At 39.0% G+C, this 17,928-nt stretch overlaps 3 protein-coding genes across 3 annotated transcripts; all 3 read left to right on the plus strand.

The window, feature by feature from the left end:
- The first annotated feature begins 752 nt into the window (after nucleotides 1–752).
- Nucleotides 753–8,278, plus strand: fam117aa (family with sequence similarity 117 member Aa). The gene is made up of 8 exons (XM_067476304.1): nucleotides 753–1,334; nucleotides 2,489–2,634; nucleotides 4,820–4,915; nucleotides 5,110–5,223; nucleotides 5,571–5,687; nucleotides 5,934–6,159; nucleotides 6,273–6,447; nucleotides 6,934–8,278. Exons 1-8 carry the CDS (start codon nucleotides 1,097–1,099, stop codon nucleotides 7,145–7,147), a joined length of 1,326 nt encoding a protein of 441 aa, XP_067332405.1. The 5' UTR covers nucleotides 753–1,096; the 3' UTR covers nucleotides 7,148–8,278.
- Nucleotides 8,279–8,715: 437 nt separating this feature from the next.
- Nucleotides 8,716–14,385, plus strand: slc35b1 (solute carrier family 35 member B1). The gene is made up of 9 exons (XM_067476310.1): nucleotides 8,716–9,308; nucleotides 10,148–10,251; nucleotides 10,382–10,512; nucleotides 10,613–10,643; nucleotides 11,334–11,494; nucleotides 11,651–11,777; nucleotides 12,936–13,042; nucleotides 13,211–13,364; nucleotides 13,771–14,385. Exons 1-9 carry the CDS (start codon nucleotides 9,184–9,186, stop codon nucleotides 13,821–13,823), a joined length of 993 nt encoding a protein of 330 aa, XP_067332411.1. The 5' UTR covers nucleotides 8,716–9,183; the 3' UTR covers nucleotides 13,824–14,385.
- Nucleotides 14,386–15,747: 1,362 nt separating this feature from the next.
- ndufa4a (NDUFA4 mitochondrial complex associated a) lies at nucleotides 15,748–17,649 on the plus strand. The gene is made up of 4 exons (XM_067476314.1): nucleotides 15,748–15,909; nucleotides 16,609–16,697; nucleotides 16,875–16,932; nucleotides 17,380–17,649. Exons 1-4 carry the CDS (start codon nucleotides 15,868–15,870, stop codon nucleotides 17,434–17,436), a joined length of 246 nt encoding a protein of 81 aa, XP_067332415.1. The 5' UTR covers nucleotides 15,748–15,867; the 3' UTR covers nucleotides 17,437–17,649.
- The last annotated feature ends 279 nt before the right edge of the window (nucleotides 17,650–17,928 follow it).

The raw sequence follows: 17,928 nt of genomic DNA on the forward strand, positions 1-17,928 counted from the left end.
AGGCCAGAATGAATCATTAATGTAGTTGGTACGAAAATATGATTTTACTGGCTGCAGCAATAGGAACCTGCTGCGAATTGTGCAGATGGTAAACATCCCCCAACAATTGCAGAGCAGCAAATAGTGTGAGAACCTGTATTCTTGTCACCAAAATGTCAGTAGAATACAGTTTGTGAAAAAATTTCCACATGCCACTGGATTTATTATTTCTTGAGTCCTCTTATTTTAAGCTTTCAGGAGAGCTGCTGCAGTCCTTATCAGTGCACAGCAGGGGAAAATAATGCAACCTAAGCTTTCAGTAGCCTCTGTTCTTGAAGAACAATATGCAGCATTTGGCTTTTTAAATTACAGTTAAGACCTGCTCATGGAAAACGATCCAATCATAAAGTATTGTTGAAAAAAATGCATGTTTGATGTGGTTTAATGTGCCTGTATGCACCAGCCAAGTGGCCAGGTTTCTCTCAATGCCCTATATTCAGATATACTAATAGTGATTTATCCGGGGCTTTTTAAAGCTCAAAGAAGATGATCAGAGATCCCTGGACCACACTTTTGTGATCACACACACACACACACACGCACACACGCAGACGTACACTGAATAGAACAGAGTTTGAATATGGATTTTTAAAGGGGGGTTGGAGAGAAAGAGGTATGCCCCGCACATAGTGGAGCAAAAATCTCAACAAAGTGGGTGGGATTTTAAATCTTTTTTTTTTTACGAAGTTCGGAAGGAGGGGGGACTATGCTATGAGACAGATGGATCTGATGACCAATAAAGGCTCAGTAGTATTTTGCAGCGACCAACCAGAACACACTTGGAAGTATATACTACACGAGATAGTTGAGCTGTTGTGTTGTCAGTTTGTAGAAGAGAGAAACGAGGAGAGATGTGTGAGAGGATCGCGTAGTTAATGCTGATCACTGATTAAACGCTATTTCTTATAAGATCCTGAACTGCACACTTCTCTTTTTCAATTCAAAAATACGCTGCGAGGCCACAAAAATCATGGTTATCATCACAAAAGAAAGCTCAAACAGGGTGCCCAACAAGAGGCCCGATCACAGCTGCGGATCATCGCTGAGGACGGACTGAATGTGGGCGCAGACTGAGAGACTCGGCTGCAGAGAACAACGGGAAAGAAGCAAAGCGAAGACCGCGTGTGCGTGTTTTCATAAGCGAACCTCGACCGTGGGAGCGGAGTGGGGGATGTCGGCCAGGAGTGGAGCAGCGCCTCGGGGGTGCAGCAACCCCAGCCTGCAGCCCCTCAGAGCCACAGTCCCATACCAGCTCCAGAGGGGCTCGGCTCTCCTCTGCCGAGAGGTCAAGATGGGTAAATACACACTCAGGAGGAGGGGGGTTAAATCTGCATTCACTTCCATGTGGTCTAGAGCTCAGAAGTTTGTTTGGTGTCATAATATCAATATTATTTCCAGCATTAATCATTAGTTTCCTCTGGTCAAGGGTTACAGTTATGGCTTTTATAATTTTCCTAAAAAGGATTTAGGCGAAACAAAGTGAACTTCTCTTCCCATCGCTTTCTTTCTTTTCATCAGAAAGGCCAGACTTGTTGATTAATCGATTGATTGACAGAATAATAGTTGGCATCTATTTTGATAATCAGCAAAATAACTTTTTCCACATTTGCTTCTTGAAGCACATTTTTAATGTTAAGATCCTTTAAATGTTAAATGAGATGTAACTAGGTTTTGGACATTTGATGGGACAAAAACTGGGGCCTCAACTGTAATGAATATTTTTAAATTACTTTAAAAATCAGCAGATTAATCACTAATGAAATTGTTAGTTGCCACTAAAACTTTATAAGGACTGGTGGAAACGATCAGGCTTGATTTGCTGTGTTTTATGATTTGTGTGAAAGTCAAGCCAAAAATGAGGCCTGCAGCACTGGTCTCATAATGTTATTTGGACACTTAGTCGCCCCTCTGCACTCTGACCTTCGGGATCCCTGCTGCATGCTTCATGCTAACCCAGCGATGGCAGCAGCTTTAAAGGCCTCTTTGTTTCATTTGGGGTCTGTTTTTTAACTATGTCCATGAAAGTCACTTCTGCTTGTAGTGTGTTTATTTATACATCCTGTCTGCTCTGCAGCCCCAAGCGATGACAACTTATTGTCTCTGTGTTTATTGGGTTAGTGGAAGATAAACTAGTGGCCTGTGCTGACTGTTGCCCATGTTGTGTAGTTGGAGAGCTCTGGTCCAGGTCAAAGGCATGGCCCGTACCTCATTATTGGCTGCCAACATGCATGGTGAAGTGGAAGGCTGGGAGTAATTTTGTGAACAGCCACCACTGGTGTTGAATGCATATATGGCAAGCAGTGTTTTCTACAAGTCGAACATGATCACACAGGCATAGGTTTTCATCACTTTTCCAAAGCAGAAATTGTTTTGACATGTACTGACTCAAATCGTATACAGTCCTGAAAATGCTCAATGGCCTAATGTGTTTTATATCTATTCCAAAAAGCTGACAGGACCACAGCTCGTCCACCAAAGCCCACCATCCGCAGAACACTTTCCTTGGATGCCATTGTCGGACCCTATCTTCAGGGACAGTGGCCCAAAGAGGCAGAGAGCCCAGCAGTTACCTGCGTCAATGACAAAGCCACACAGGTAAAATCCATTTGCTGCAACACGATCAAATTAGTTGCAACACAGGTACTTACTGCAATCAAACACAACTGGGTTTATGTACACACGCTCTGCGATATTTTGGTTATTTGCTGTAAAATCTGTTGCTTTATGTTGCAGAAAAACACCGTTTAGTCAATCAACAGTTTAGAAACCAAAAGTTTCTCTGCTCTGCTTCTTTTACAAGTTAAGAATTTCTATAGAAGGCAATATATCTGATGTTGGCACTGCAGGTGTCTGGTGGTTCCAGTTCGGCGCTGCGGGTGGAAGGCAGCCAACTGGAAATAGTCGTTTTTGTTTTTCTTTAAACTCTGCTCTTCTTCCCTCGCTCCCCCCTCGACTGTATCTGCTCCTAACTAGTGCACAAAGCCCTGACTACCATCACCAAGCTCCACAGCTTCGTCTCTGCTCCTGACACAATTTTAAGTTGAACGAACCCCCTTTTCCTCCATTGTGAGGAACAGACCCCTCCTGACCTCATTATACAGACACCCCATCCCCCAGCGCTCTCCTCAAGCATGCACACACATACACACACATATATATGCACGCCCCCACCCAACCCAGCACCTCTGTATTACTTTAGATGATATGATTATTTTTTTAAATCGGGGATTTTATTGCACTCTCTCAGCCTTTGTGCAAATTCTGCAGAAACGTCACTGATTGGTAATTCAAACTATTAAATTAGAAATGTATTTTTTTCAACTAAACTGTAATTCTATTGCTATATGTGCACAGTATGGAAAAAACTTTATAGTATGTGAGCCAAAACCGTGAAAAAAGGAATGCAGTATTTGTTCCGGAAGTTGTTCCGGAATGTTATCATGGAAGTTGTTAATGTAAGATTTATCCCCCGAGGACCACAAATCCGAGACTTTTCATTGCAATGCAAGACAAAATAATAGCAAAAAGGGAAGTTTTCAACAATTACACTTAAGTATTTTTCTTTAAAAATATTATCTAGAATTATTCATACAAATATACAGTATTGTACAATAATTTTGCAAAATTATAACATATCAGTGAAAAATATGTTGCAGCCCTATTTCTGCTTTTGCGTTCATATTACAAGCAAAAATGAAGTGCATGTTAACGAGATGTCCAAGCTAGAAATATTAGCCACGCAGATGAAATGTCTGCTACCTTTGAGTCTTTTTATAGGTTAGTCTCCCATGATCCCTTGGTCATGTTTTGGGGTGGGTGGGGTTTTTGGTATTGGATTATTAGGGGGGGTTGGCAGCTGTAACTCTACACCAATGTCACAGTACGACTGACTCATGCTGTGTTCCGACTTATTTAGCCAGCCGATGGACTTCGTATGAAGTTGACAGGACAGGAAAGAAGATGGTTTCTGTGTTTCTCTGCAGGCAGACACCTAAACAACACCCAACATTTCTTGGGACGAAAGCCGTGACTGCAGGCAGTGAGAGATTAAAGAGTGTTTGTAATTTTAGCTGAGAATGGCTTAGGAATGTCATAGAAACCAGTGAGCGTATTTGAATTTTTTTTTTTAGTCTGAGAAGCAGTTAACTAGAAGCACTGAAGCACCAGAACCTGGAGTATCTGATCCTGTGTGTCAAATCAACCTTGATTTCATCTTCTGATGATGAACTTCGATTCATCTGCTGCCAACCAACAACTAGATGCTTTCAACCAGGGTCCCGCTGGTAGAAGATCAAGAGTCAATGTGAAGAAATCGGTACCGTCATACGACTGAAAATGTGATGTTATGGAATTGTGATAGCCAAAAGAAGGGCACAACATATCTCACTGGTTGCTGTTTTTTCTCAGCAACTTATAGAGGAACATGCGACTGTATGAGTGATAATGTGTGTGTACATGCACTGAGGTGCTCAATGCTGATAGTTGTAGAGTATTTATAGTATTTACAACAATGTGGTTTGGATGTTTTTGATGTGTTTTGCAGCTCAGAGTGGTTTTCTCATCGCTTTCCTCCGAACAGTTGTTTTGGAGCAGGTGTGCAAGACAGCTGTAAACTTCCACTTCTGTGTTGATTGCAGTTGACTGACTTTAACAGAATAAATGTAACAAGCTTCCAAAAGGTCCCCACTGCTGGCTTTTTGTTGCATCCTCCCAAGGTTTGACAAAGCAAACACTGGACTTCATTCATCCCACTGAGGTTTATGTATTTATTTTTTTAAAGACTCCAAGTTCCTGGGTGGAGGAGACCCGGGGTAGGAGAAGTGTTGGTGGACACAAGCGCTCAGCGTCATGGGGCAGTGCAGAGCACCTGAGGGAGGCAAGTATTTCAGTTTATCGCTGTATCAGTTTGTTAGTTCTTCAGTTTCTCACTCATGTTCACACCCTTAACTCTGCAGCAGTTCACCTACCCATGCAACATTACCAGCCCCTGAGGCGAAAATGAGTAACCTCTCATTTTCAGAATGAATCGTGGAGGATCTGGAGTCATTTTTCTCTCCACTCTGCCCTCAGGTGGCCAAGCTGAGGCACCAGTTGCAGAAACGTTCTCGTCACCTTGCTCCTCCAGCAGGATATGAGCTTCCCCAACGCCCTCTGCCAGCGGGTCATGCAGCAGGCGTCACGCAGGTAGTGGTTTGCTCTTTTTCCCTTCAGGATATTTGAGTTGACACACACAACAATTTTTTAAATAATTCTCCTAAAGCCAAACTGGCTTTCACAGGCAGACTAGGCAGAGCTCAGTAACAGGGGATATAAAAAAACACTGGTGCTTTTCTTAGGAACGGCTGTCATCAAAGCTCTCCTAACACTGCTATGCTGTCATGGAACGACAGTTTGAACCATAATAGCACACTGCACCATTCATTTAAACACAGACAGTGGACTGTGGAGCCGAAGTGAAAAAGTCAGTTACTAAATATACACAAACAAGCACAGACCCCTCCTAAACACATATGTATTTTACTTTTCCTCAGACAATGCCTCTGATGCCACTGAACAGACTTGCCCCACGGCTGCAACGTAGTGTTGAAGGCCTTAACTTGGAGCTGGAAGAGGTGTTTGTATCTGAGAAACGTGATGATCAGCATGAGGTTAGGCCACTGACCTACAGTAGGAGTAATAATAACAAGAAACATATAAAATATTTGTAAAGCCTGAACAGAAAAAAAAAAATCCTACTCTCACATTAAAATATTTTATTTCGTACACCGTTATTCTGTGGATTTATGTATAAGGCTGTATTCCATTTTATTTTATTTTATATCTATTTTCAGTCATTGGTCTTGTTTATTTTGCTGCTTTGTCTGACCTTCTCAATGGTTTCCTGAATATTACAGATTTTGGATATTCCAGATGGTCACAGGGCTCCTGTCCCTGCCCAGAGATGCAGCAGTGGCTCTCAGAGTGAGCCTTCTCCAGGGCCCCTCGATCCTTCCCTGCTCTCTCCATCTCAGTCACCCTGTCCTTTAGATCCGCTACTTCTGTCGCCTTCAAATTCTCCTTGTCCACTCAACCCCATTCTTTTGTCTCCATCGCAATCACCCTGCTCTATCGGAGAACCAGGTATGGCATCTTCACATTTTGGTAATGTATACTGTTAATGTAATGAGCATGAATATCTCTGTATAATCAGAGATTACTTGTTAAATATGTTTATGCTTTGGACCTGTGTACAGAACCGGTGGACTGTGAGACCCTGTGTCCATCTGCATCAACATCTCTTCATTCATTTGCGCTGGACCCTCCTCTGTTGCAGCCCTGCTCCTCCTCTCCTCGCCCAAACAAAACTTACTCCTTTCAGCGTGAGCCACCAGAAGGTTGTGAGCGAATTAGAGTATGTGAGGAGACAATGTGAGTACCACCTTATGGACTAAATAATTGTGCATGCATTATATAATCATGGCTGAAATACAATGTTGGGGTCCCTAGAGCAAAATGTTACAAATGCCCTTCGTAAACCAGCGGAGTAAAGTATGAATTATATAGTCAGAGCTCAAACTCAAGATCAAATGAAAAAGGTCAAACTAATTTCTAATGGCTGAAAATGGCAAAGCCTAAGAAATTTATTTATGTGCATGTAATACCCAAACTAGAACCAAAATGGGCAAGTATAAAATCAGTGATGGCGTCCTTTGAGAGAAGTCTAAATATTGCCCATTTTCTCACCTCCTCATAGCTCATAGTTACTCATTTCAGAAAGTGTCTGCTTTTTGCATTCTTATTTAGAAATTTTAAAAAATTTGTCACCTGCAAATTGACCCAAATATCTAAATAAGTATTTTATCTGAAAAAATGCACTTGACAACCCCATTACTTCCTCCTTTTCTTCAACTGCAGGTCAGCTTGTCAGGATGAACCTTTCCTCCAGCCATCCTGCCCTGACCCCAATAAAGTCAACTTTACACCCCACGGGGGCTCTGCTTTCTGCCCTGTCAGTCTTCTGAAGCCCCTTCTGCCCTCAATGGACCTCCTCTTCCGTGGCCTGTCAGTGTCTCCTGTCACTGGCTGCCCAGGTCAGGCTTCTCCTACCAGACACTTGGGCACACAGTAGGTGAATATCTGAGCAGAGGTCTTCAGGACTAACCAACACTGCACTGCCAAGAACTGGAGAAACTGGATCTCTTCAAGTGACCATGTCAACAGATACCTGTGATCACCTGGCTCATCACTGCTGTAATGTAACATGATCACTGATCAAAATCTGGCTGCCTTACTGATTATGTTTCCGACTGAAGGACAATTTGATTCGGGTGATATTTACTTCATCGGCACTTGAATTGCCCTTTACTTTTCCCATATAGAGTATAGATTAGATTACAGACCTGTGTTCTTGGGAAGTGCTGGAAAGAATGACATCCTTTTCTTCAAAAAAACAGACTGTTGTTTTACTTGTATGTCAGCAGCTCAAAGAAGGACTGTAATCTTTTAGGTATGTAAAAATCTGTAAGTTCTGAGTCAAAACCCAAGCACTTAGAATACAGGTACTACTATTTTACTGTAGCAAAGTTTCAAATTTAGATTAACTTTCAGCTTAATCTGGGAGACATTTTAAAAACAAAGTACTGAAGTAGTTTCTGAAATTTCATACACATCATTTTGGCCCATACCTTACAATGGCATACTTTTCTACAGATGTATTTTTAGGAAGATATATATTTTTGTATCTTTGTAAGAGTACAAAGGCTGGCGTTTCTGTTTTTGTATTCACTAAACAGAATGACTTGTGTTTCTGTTTAGTTTTGGGTGGTATAAAGGCAAGAATACATGTTTAATTAGCTTTAAGTGCCTAGAGCAGGCATTGTTCAAACCAAAAACCAAAAATGTGTTACCCTGTCTTTTTGCACCAACTACCCTCTTTGGATTTTGTGGCTCTGGCTCTAAATGTTAATGTTTAAACATTTACTTTGATATGGAATTGATTCCCACTGGTTTAGATTATATTCAAATAGACAAAGCACAGTTTTTGCCATCATTGTCCTATGCAAAATTTAAAAAAACAAATACCACAGAAGGAGTTAGATAACCAAGTATAAATAACCAATAAACAATTATTACTTTTCCTGTGTGTTGTCAGATTCCACCCTTTTCTTGCATTTAGGGTGATGACACTTGAAAATGTTTAGTGTGCCATTTCGTATTTTGAAAATAATGTGAAAAATAAATTGTTCTGGTTTAATAATAATCACGATTATGAATATGATGATGATTCTTCTTTGTTGTTGTTGTTCCTGCATTTGACACGTGGATTAGGCGTTTTTGAATATGAGGACCGCCTTTATCACACAAATCTGTTTCGTGATTGGCCTGAGTCGACCTAAGTTTCCCTACACAGACCAATCAGTTTGATCCACATCCTAAGACGACAAAAAGACACGCGACATTCCCAAGGAAGGACCTCAGATATCCCAATAGCTATCCTTACAACTGCCATTTCACAAAATACGGCAAATAAACGTTGATTAAAAGAACAAGCACAATAATGTCAATAGCGTTTAGGGAGTTTGTTGGCTAAGTTGAATTAAACACGTCTTATTGTTATGTTCAAGATACAATTTAATAAAACAAACCAAACTGGTCGGGCAGCTCTTCATTACGCCTGGGTCCTCTAACAAACCTATTTTTCCGAAGCGACCGGTTTTATTCTCTCTAATTATAGGCTTTAATTTGTCAATGAGCACACGAACTGTACTCACCTGACAGTAGATTTTTTTTTACTTTTATTTGGAAATGGGATTTTGTGGATTATTATAGCTGTACCGGAGGAGATCTTTGGACTGTCAGAGGAAGGAGACACACTGGCATGACACACAATTAACAATATTGACATGACTCTTTGTGCAAGTCCAAATAATTTAAGATGTAGTTAGCGAGGATTGGCAAACACCAAATACAGTTTACTAGAGCGTTTGGTGAAAACGTTATTTATTAGAAAAAGCTTTGGGCTGCTACTAAATCCACGACTACCGTCAAAACACGAGCGCTGCATCTGGGCTCGTGACATCGGCTATAGTGGAGCGAGACGTCGGTGTGAGAGGCGCGGGCAGCGGAGCGGTGTCTATTGCCATACCCGGGCTAGTGGATGGCAGTATGGCTGCAGGGAAGGGAGCAGGGAAACCCACCTCACTGTGGGACAGTATGCGGATACGGTTCATTGTTTGTTTCCTTGGAGTCTTTGTGTGCTACTTTTATTACGGAATATTGCAAGAGACAATGTAAGTAACTGGCTGGTTTCAGTTGAATATATGACTGTTTAAAGTTGAACCGCGTATCGAGGACGTAACGTCACTTCGCCACCTTTCAAAATCACTACATCTCTTTCTTTGATACAGATACAGACAGACTGCAAAATGTGCTCCTGTGTCCAAGGGTCTATGTTTTGAACAGTTTCATTTAATGATGAGAAAAATAAAGTTTTGAAAGATGCTTTATAAATCACCAGCTATTAGAATAGAGTTTGGCATTTTGCTAATATCGCAAAATGGGACTCTCGTTTTCTACCTTACTATATTTGCTATGTCATTATTCTTCAATGGTGAAAGAATGATTTTGTTACATTTATGAAAATTATTAGTTTTCATAGTGTATAAGTTGTGGGTCTGTAACACATTACCCAGTCATAGTGGTTCTCTGCAAAGATTAAATGATGTAAGTGGAATGTTTCCTCTAACATCACACACCGAGGCAACATACAGAGGGTGTGCTGTGGCCTAAATCACAAGAAGGACAGGGTACGTATCTGTTTTCAGACCAGTAATTCGAAACTGGCCTTTTCACAAACCTCAGTAATTGACATGCACCAAATATTGTTATTGACAATACTGACATATTGATGACAGTTGGCAAGCTAGGAAGCAGCCAAACATTATGTCACTATTTTAGAAAACCTTTTCACAACCTGTTTGGGCCATGACACAACAAACTGAGACTAGAGCTAGATGAATGCTCTCTACTGTTCACTCAGGCTGCTCCTGCCAAGAGAACTAATGGAAGCTACTTGGGTTTCACGTTATATATGTGTTGCTTTTAACACCATGTCATTTCTTTTTTTCAGCACTCGAGGTGACTATGGTCAAGGAGACAAGAAGGAGAAATTTAAATTTCCCCGAACATTGGTCTTCATCCAGTGCATTATCAATTCTTTGTTTGCTAAGATCTGTGAGTATGCAGTGATGCCTAAAACACAACACTAACAAAAGTGGGTAAAAATTCCCAAATATATGTATATAGTTGCAAAGGTATACTTGTGAAAACCTTTTAATGAAAACACCTTTGCTCTTATTATCAGTGATTCAGTTTTTTGAGGGCTCCAAGCCAGATCACACCAAGAGCTGGCTCTATGGGCTGTGTTCCCTCTCTTATCTTGGAGCCATGGTGTCCAGTAATTCTGCCCTTCAATATGTCAACTACCCTACACAGGTGCGTCTGCCCTTTTTAGATGGGGGACAGTAAGTTGCTTAATCTGATTCTTTTGGATGTATTTGTGTTATTGATTGTGTTGATTCTTTTTTTGTGATAGGTATTGGGAAAATCCTGCAAACCCATACCAGGTAAATGAGATAATTTCACTTTATCCTTATGCTTCACCAGTATGCTTACCACTTACATGTATGTTTTTACCAAAGAAATGTTGCATTCAAATTATCATTATTATTATTTTAATATACTGTCTCATAGATGAGCTGGTACCATGTAATGGCAATTTATTTGTATATGCAGTAATACAATGCATGCATATTTGTGGTTAGATTCTACATACTGTACCATATGCTTCAAAATTAAAAAGAAATTGAGCTAAGTAATTGTTCATTTTTGACAGCTCTATCAAACAAATGTACTAAACAGAAAATATGCATTGTACTTTTGCCATTATCTACTCATATTTTTGTCAGCAGTGCAAATTTCAAGTCTTAGCTACTACTTGTATCAGTATTGACTCATGAGCTCTGAGTTCTCTCAGTGTAATGTGTCAGTGTACATATGTACTAAGTCAAATTATTTATGTGTATACAGTTGTTAATGAAAAAAGAGATTCTGAGGATTTGAGAGCATATGTTGCTGGTTACAGTATGTTCTGTTTGCATATGAGGGTTATGTCTGGGCTACTCACTGAGCTTTGTTATCTTTGTTCTCTCACGCACACTCACACATATGTTCCGCTCTCACATATGATGATGACCTGGCCTTTTATATAGGGTGCATGACCTTAACATATACATCACGTTGCTGTGTTGTTCCAGTTATGATCCTCGGTGTCACAATACTGAGGAAGAAATACCCATTGGCTAAGTACATGTGTGTGCTGCTGATTGTGAGCGGTGTGGCACTGTTCCTCTACAAACCCAACAAGAGTTCAGCTGTTGCAGATGATCATAATTTTGGGTTTGGAGAGATTCTGCTGGTGAGTATACCTAGTTTAATATTCACTCCATTTGTATCACTTCAATTCTTATATGTTGATTTTCTGTCTGCATCTCTCTTCGGTAGTCATGGCAACAATGTGGCTCTGCCAAGCCATTTATCTCATGGCTTGTCCCTATGTTTTACTGTCTCACAGTTAGTCTCTCTGACATTGGACGGTTTGACTGGTGTAGCCCAGGACCACATGAGGGCTCGCTTCCAGACAAGTGCCAACCACATGATGCTGAACATCAACGTGTGGTCCACTCTGGTGCTCGGACTGGGTAGGCTGTCTTCTCTGCCCATCTTTCTAACAAAACCTGTCCCACGTAGTGCCAGGTGCACGGGGTTTTTTATTACAACCAAAAATAAGTCACTGATTACTACACACTGATTACAGTCAGAGAGAGCAACTAATGAGCTAAATCACCTTCATATTGTTAGGTACTGCCAACATAGAACTGCATGAAACACAAACACTGGCACAATGTCCTGTTGTGCGAGAATAAAAAAAGATAAAAGTTTACATCATTTCCTATCTTTGAGCTGAAACTACTGATAAACTTATATTTACAATATAACCAATGTCACATTTAATTTACAGTTACATATACAGTATGTTCTCAGAAAGTCTTGAACATCTGCAGTGATCTGAACTGAAAGTCCAAAGCAAGTTATCCTATCTTAAATACAGTTAGTTTGTTTTTGGTTTTTGGGGTGGGGGTCCTGAACATATTAAGCCTCAGCTGACACTCAACAGGTGGACAACATACTACAGCTATGTCACATTGCTTTAAAGTGGCTTTGTATCGATTTGATTGGTATTGTATTATAAACTGAATTATAATATTGCTGTCATTGTGATAAAAGTTCAAAATTGTTGTTGCCCTTCTGCAGTTAAAAAAAAACTTCAGTTTTCATTGAAAGAACTTGAAACTGACAAGTGATAAAAGTCAGTATATTTTAAATGCAACACAAAGGGCAAACCAAACAAGAGTGACTATATTTCTTTAAATAAATAGGCTAAAAACGACAGATTAAAAGATTGAAGATGTGTAATGCTACACCTTCAGGAAACACTAAAGTAAAATCTTTTATAACATATTCTGTTAAAAGATTAATAGCTGCAGTGATTCAGTACCTATAAAGCAACCGAAATAGTTGAATACCAAACAAAATACCTATAACAGCTATATTTATTATATCCCAAAAGGTTTTAAATTTTGGTAAAATCGACGCCTAGACTTCATCTGTTATTACTGTATTAAACCACTTGGTGGTACTATAGGCCCATACCAAAAAGCGATGTAGTTTTTTTCAGCACATCAGTGTCAAGAACAAGGCAACTCAGGCAGAAAAATGTGACAATAATTACTGAGATGTGTTTTGAAATGACATTAATGCTATTTCCTTTTTTTTTTCCTGTTGCTGCTGTTTTTCAGCTGTGTTGTGGACAGGGGAGGTGTGGGAGTTCCTCAGTTTTACTGAACGCAACCCAAGAATCTTATACAATATTCTTCTGTTTGGACTGACAAGCGCTTTAGGCCAGGTAAGTAGAAAGTCTAATCAGTCCACAGTACAGCTGTTTTTGTAGTATGAAGAAAGGGGAATGTTTTATTGTGTTGCATTGTGAGTACTGTGATTAAAAATGGAAATAATGCTTAGAGATTATCAGCTACATGTATTGAAATTAGTTATTTTCCCAATTATTTATCAGACCTTCATCTTTATGACCGTGGTGTACTTTGGGCCCCTGACTTGCTCCATCGTCACCACCACAAGAAAGTTCTTCACCATCCTTGGCTCAGTTATTTTGTTTGGCAACATCCTGAGTGGGATGCAGTGGATTGGCACCATCCTGGTTTTCCTTGGTGAGAATGAATTCTTGCTTAACACCCTTTTCTCCCACCTTTACTCAGTGATCTCAGATATTTCTCATTAATGCAGTGTATCAGTGCAAAATCTTGGGAAATTACACTTTAAAATACTTGTAAAAAAAAAAAAACATGGTAAAATTCATCAACAGCTGTAGCCTGAGATAGTTCAGAATGTGCTTGTTATGATAACCAAGTCGGTCCAGCTGTGGAATCAGAATATGAAATACTTTATTACTAGGCTTCTGACTAAGTCACTTGGTTGACTAGTAAACAATACATTGAAAATATAGTCAAACATCAACTATATGTCTGATATATCTGAAAATATATCTGACTGCTTACATTTGTTGCTTCTTTATCACTTTTTATCACTACCTTTTGTTTTTTTTTTTCATTTTAGGTCTTGGATTGGATGCTAAATTTGGCAAGGCCCCCAAGAAGACAACACACTAAAACATTTGGGGTACATAGTAGGAAGGTAGAACTATTGCAGAAAAAATGCAAACACTCTATAGCCAGTGTCTTATTTTCATAAGACATTCTGTGCAGGCATAGTGTATGTGACCTATGATTTAAGTACAGTCAGATTTGTAACTGTATTTAAAGGAGAATTGTGATAGTTTTCAAATGCAGCTTTGTTGTGTACTGTTTAAGTAATGAAGAGACATGTTTTACCTGGGATAAACTCCTAAATGAACCACGATGAACCATTAACATCCTATTTGACCACAAGTGGCCATGTTTTTGTGCAGGAATTTGGTCTGACTCAAATCCACAGAAAACACTATTTAGGCAAATCCCTGTTTCAGAAACCAGCTCACATCCTTTGGGCAGAAGTTAAACCACACAAAGCCTAAGATCTACATTTCCAGCATTAATTCATCAACCTATCACCAAAAAATGCTTTGTTTATAAACGGTTCTATGTAGACTCTTATGTACAATCTTGAATTATTTTTACTTGTTTTTTTTTTTACAGGCTGAAAATAATATGCCATAAAAGGGAAATTGTGATACTTTCTGGTGATTTTCTGTTTATTACGCATACGTCACTTGGTTGTTAACATTAGTTACAGATCTCTGCTTGGGTACAGTTTGTTGGAAGTGGCTGTCCACCAGTAATTTGCGTATCCGATGGCCAACTTTCTTTTTTCACTTCTTATTTTACCAAACAGAAAAACAGTGTTACAGTGTTTTGATCTGTCTTCTTAAAAGCCATGCCTGTGGTTGAAAGGAACTGAGTACTGTAGTGTAGAGGTACTCAGTATACTTGAGTATTTTCCATTTTGCTGCTTTATACTTTATACTCCACTAAAGTATAGTACAATTCTAAAATGTCACAACTGTCTGACAACTTTGATCTTCAGTTACTTTGCAGATGCAGATTTCAGATGTAAAAGAATATGCATTAGAAATCTCATGTATTATTATGGATGAAGCAACTGTCAGTACACAAAGTAATTGCAATTAGCACGAACCTTATCATCTTCATCATTAGTGATGTTTAGACATTGATCCACCAATAATTCTAATACAATATTATAAATTTGTCAGAAATTCTTCCACAGTAGAAAGGTAAAGTATGATTATTTTGATACTTGAATTATATTTTGATGCTAATTCTGTTGTACAGTTATTTTTACATGCAGGGCTTAATTTTGAACAGTATTTCTGTTCTGTGTTAATGATCGTTTTGCCTAAGTAGAAGATTTGATTCCCACTGTTGGATGAATTATTTTGATTACACACAGTCTGGTTGATATTTTCAGTGAGAAACAGTTGTCAAGGTGGACTTATTATTATAAAAATGATTTTTTTCTGATCAAAGAAATCTTGTCCCTTTCAGTCGAAATACAGACAGAACAGCTACATTTGTGTAATATTCATTATGTCAATGACATTACTGATTTAAATGATAAAAAATGTAAATAAAATGAATTTGTTTTTTAATCAAATGCAAAATGAAAAACTAATGTAACGTGATAGTAGACATTCTACATCGTTAAAATAAAGGAAGGTATAGTAGCGTTACGATACTTAAAATAATATTAAATACACATTACGTTACGTCACATTTATATACAGCGTTTACCGTGTTAACAACTAGGGCGTACAACACTAGTGTATGGATTAGTTTTGTTTTGAGGTAAAGCTGGTGATTGTGACATTTCAAGCCCACTTTAGCTTTGCCAGAATAAAATGCTGCGTGGAAACAAAGACTGAAGCGCTGAAGCAGCATATTGATAAAAATGTAAAGAAAATCGGTTTTCATTGCGTGCAGCATGACATAAATAATCTACAGAGTAAGTTTTATAATAAAAATGTGTTTATTTTGGGCACTGTCGGTCAGGCAATATCACCAGCAGCCTATTTTTAGATTACTCGGCCTTTCTTCCGCCCATCTCATAGAATAAATTGCGCACCGTTTTGACGAGGCTCTTCCTAAACCGTTTATTTCTTCTCTGAGTTCAGATTAGACGACCTTTAAACAAGTCAAAATGCTCGCCTTAGTCCGCAAACAGCTAAGAAGTCATCCGGCTGTAAGTATAGTCCACATTTGTCTATAAAACACTCGTGTTAGAGTTTTTTTTTGTGAAACAGTATTAATCATGAATTTGTATGGCTAACTTAGCTTAGCCGAAGTAGGTAGCGTTGTTAGCGTTCAGCTAGCTAGCCCTCTGACTTTGACCGCACTGACTTTGAGAAGTTCTGTTAGCTAATGTAAATTTTGGCGGAGAAAAATCATCAAATTACTTATTTTAATATTAAGCTACGTTTAAATAAAACACATTCCCAGCACCACAGGTTTCAGTGACAGTTCTGGCATTTGGTGTCACGCTTCAAGCATTCCGTCACCTGAATGTTCACCTAGAGGGTCTGCTGTACTGGAAATAGCAGCTGCTAGCAATTAGCAAATTGCAACTTACTGTTAACTCATAAAAGAAATTACTATACATTAACACCAAACTTGTTACATCTGCTCAAGCTAAATTAGACACACGAGGCTTAAACAACATTGTATTTTTTTTGGTTGCATTAAATAGGCCCATCTCTACAAAGGCGGAGTAAACAAATGGTGTGTAACGTTACCCACGTCATTATCAATAGGCAAGGTTGTGTTTTCAGTGTACACGATCAGTCAGCAACCGGTGTGTTTACTGTTGTAGGGTAGTGTTACCTTGAGCATTTTACCCTTATGCTGTTAAAGATTTTTTTGCCTTCCTTTCTGTCACATTTAGCTTATCCCCCTCTTCATCTTCATTGGTGGTGGTGCCACAATGTCCATGATGTACCTCGCTCGTCTGGGTTTGAGAAACCCTGATGTCTGGTAAGGACTTCATTCGTTGCACAGAATTCATTGTTATATCTTTACTTGCATTCGGTTTTCTTTTGTTCTGTTGACAAAAGTTTTTGTGTCTTTAGTTATGTTGCATAAATTAAATATTTGCCAATCACTTATGTTTTGCAGCATCTGATGTAATTTGTTTTTTTTCCCCTTCTGTAGCTGGGATAAGAACAACCCAGAGCCCTGGAACAAGCTGGGCCCAAATGATCAGTACAAGGTATGCTGCAGTCTGCGCTCAGGAAATTCTGATCTTACTGTTATAGTCATGTCTGTGCCTTGGAGTGTAGGTGGCTATGTTAAGGGATCGTAGTATGGATATTTGCCAGACTTGTGGCTGAGCTGCGGATTATATCCTTTAGTTGAATTAGTCAAATGCCGTAATCCGGTTAATGCTGACTTGTAGTAACAAATCTAATGAAGTAATTAACCGTTCACACACGCTTAATCAAAAGTAACACATTTTCAGAATGCCTTAATTGCTTAACTTTTTAGAAAGCATTTAAAATATTAAAATATTTCATAATTCAGCCTTTGAATTTTGTAATTATATTTAAAAAGGCATTCTTTGCGACACACCTTAAAACAAAATCTTCAAGTTGCCTGAATTCACTTTTGTTGGCATTATAAAATGTTTTACCTCAATCTACTATTTTTGTATTTACAGTTTTATGCAGTTAACATGGACTACAGCAAGCTGAAGAAGGATCGTCCTGATTTCTAAATATCATATCTGCTGGACCAAAATCACAAAAATGAGCTGATCCGCATGACACAATTTTGACTTTCTTGAGCAACCTGAAGAAGCAGAGGCTAAACCCGCACAATAATTCATATTTTACTCCTTGAATTTCATTGGCCTTTTGCCTTTGGTAATCTTGTCTCAAATTGTATTTTAAAGGGTTGTCAATAAAGTCAGTGAGTGTTTTGTCCTCCATACAGAGAACATTTTTTTTTTCATGTGCTTGGTTTGTGTCTCAAGTGTATTACCATGTTTAAAAGCATATTGCACACACTTGCATTACCACTCAGACTACTTCTCAAATTCTAGTGTTGTTGTGCTCTGCTTCCCCTCTTTTTCCATATTCATCCAGCTGCTGGGTTAAGTACAGCATTGTTAATAGCATTTATTCAGGGCTTCATCAGTATGACAGACAAACCTAAACAGTCAAGTGCTCCACAGAACCCCACAGGAGATCCTTTCTCCCAGTGGCCA

This window comes from Channa argus, chromosome 15 (genome assembly GCF_033026475.1).
Source record: "Channa argus isolate prfri chromosome 15, Channa argus male v1.0, whole genome shotgun sequence".
NCBI classification, from domain to species: Eukaryota; Metazoa; Chordata; class Actinopteri; order Anabantiformes; family Channidae; genus Channa; species Channa argus.

What these genes read in the sequence shown, in the direction of transcription:
- fam117aa (XM_067476304.1), top strand. Translation starts at nt 1,097, where the DNA reads ATGTGGGCGCAGACTGAGAGACTCGGCTGCAGAGAACAACGGGAAAGA. An exon ending in ATGCAGCAGGCGTCACGCAG is followed by an intron (nt 5,224 to 5,570) that starts GTAGTGGTTTGC and finishes ACTTTTCCTCAG; the next exon opens with ACAATGCCTCTGATGCCACT. An exon ending in AGAGTATGTGAGGAGACAAT is followed by an intron (nt 6,448 to 6,933) that starts GTGAGTACCACC and finishes CTTCAACTGCAG; the next exon opens with GTCAGCTTGTCAGGATGAAC.
- slc35b1 (XM_067476310.1), top strand. Translation starts at nt 9,184, where the DNA reads ATGGCTGCAGGGAAGGGAGCAGGGAAACCCACCTCACTGTGGGACAGT. An exon ending in GGAATATTGCAAGAGACAAT is followed by an intron (nt 9,309 to 10,147) that starts GTAAGTAACTGG and finishes TCTTTTTTTCAG; the next exon opens with CACTCGAGGTGACTATGGTC. An exon ending in TTCTTTGTTTGCTAAGATCT is followed by an intron (nt 10,252 to 10,381) that starts GTGAGTATGCAG and finishes TCTTATTATCAG; the next exon opens with TGATTCAGTTTTTTGAGGGC.
- ndufa4a (XM_067476314.1), top strand. Translation starts at nt 15,868, where the DNA reads ATGCTCGCCTTAGTCCGCAAACAGCTAAGAAGTCATCCGGCT. An exon ending in TTGAGAAACCCTGATGTCTG is followed by an intron (nt 16,698 to 16,874) that starts GTAAGGACTTCA and finishes CCCCTTCTGTAG; the next exon opens with CTGGGATAAGAACAACCCAG. An exon ending in GCCCAAATGATCAGTACAAG is followed by an intron (nt 16,933 to 17,379) that starts GTATGCTGCAGT and finishes TTGTATTTACAG; the next exon opens with TTTTATGCAGTTAACATGGA.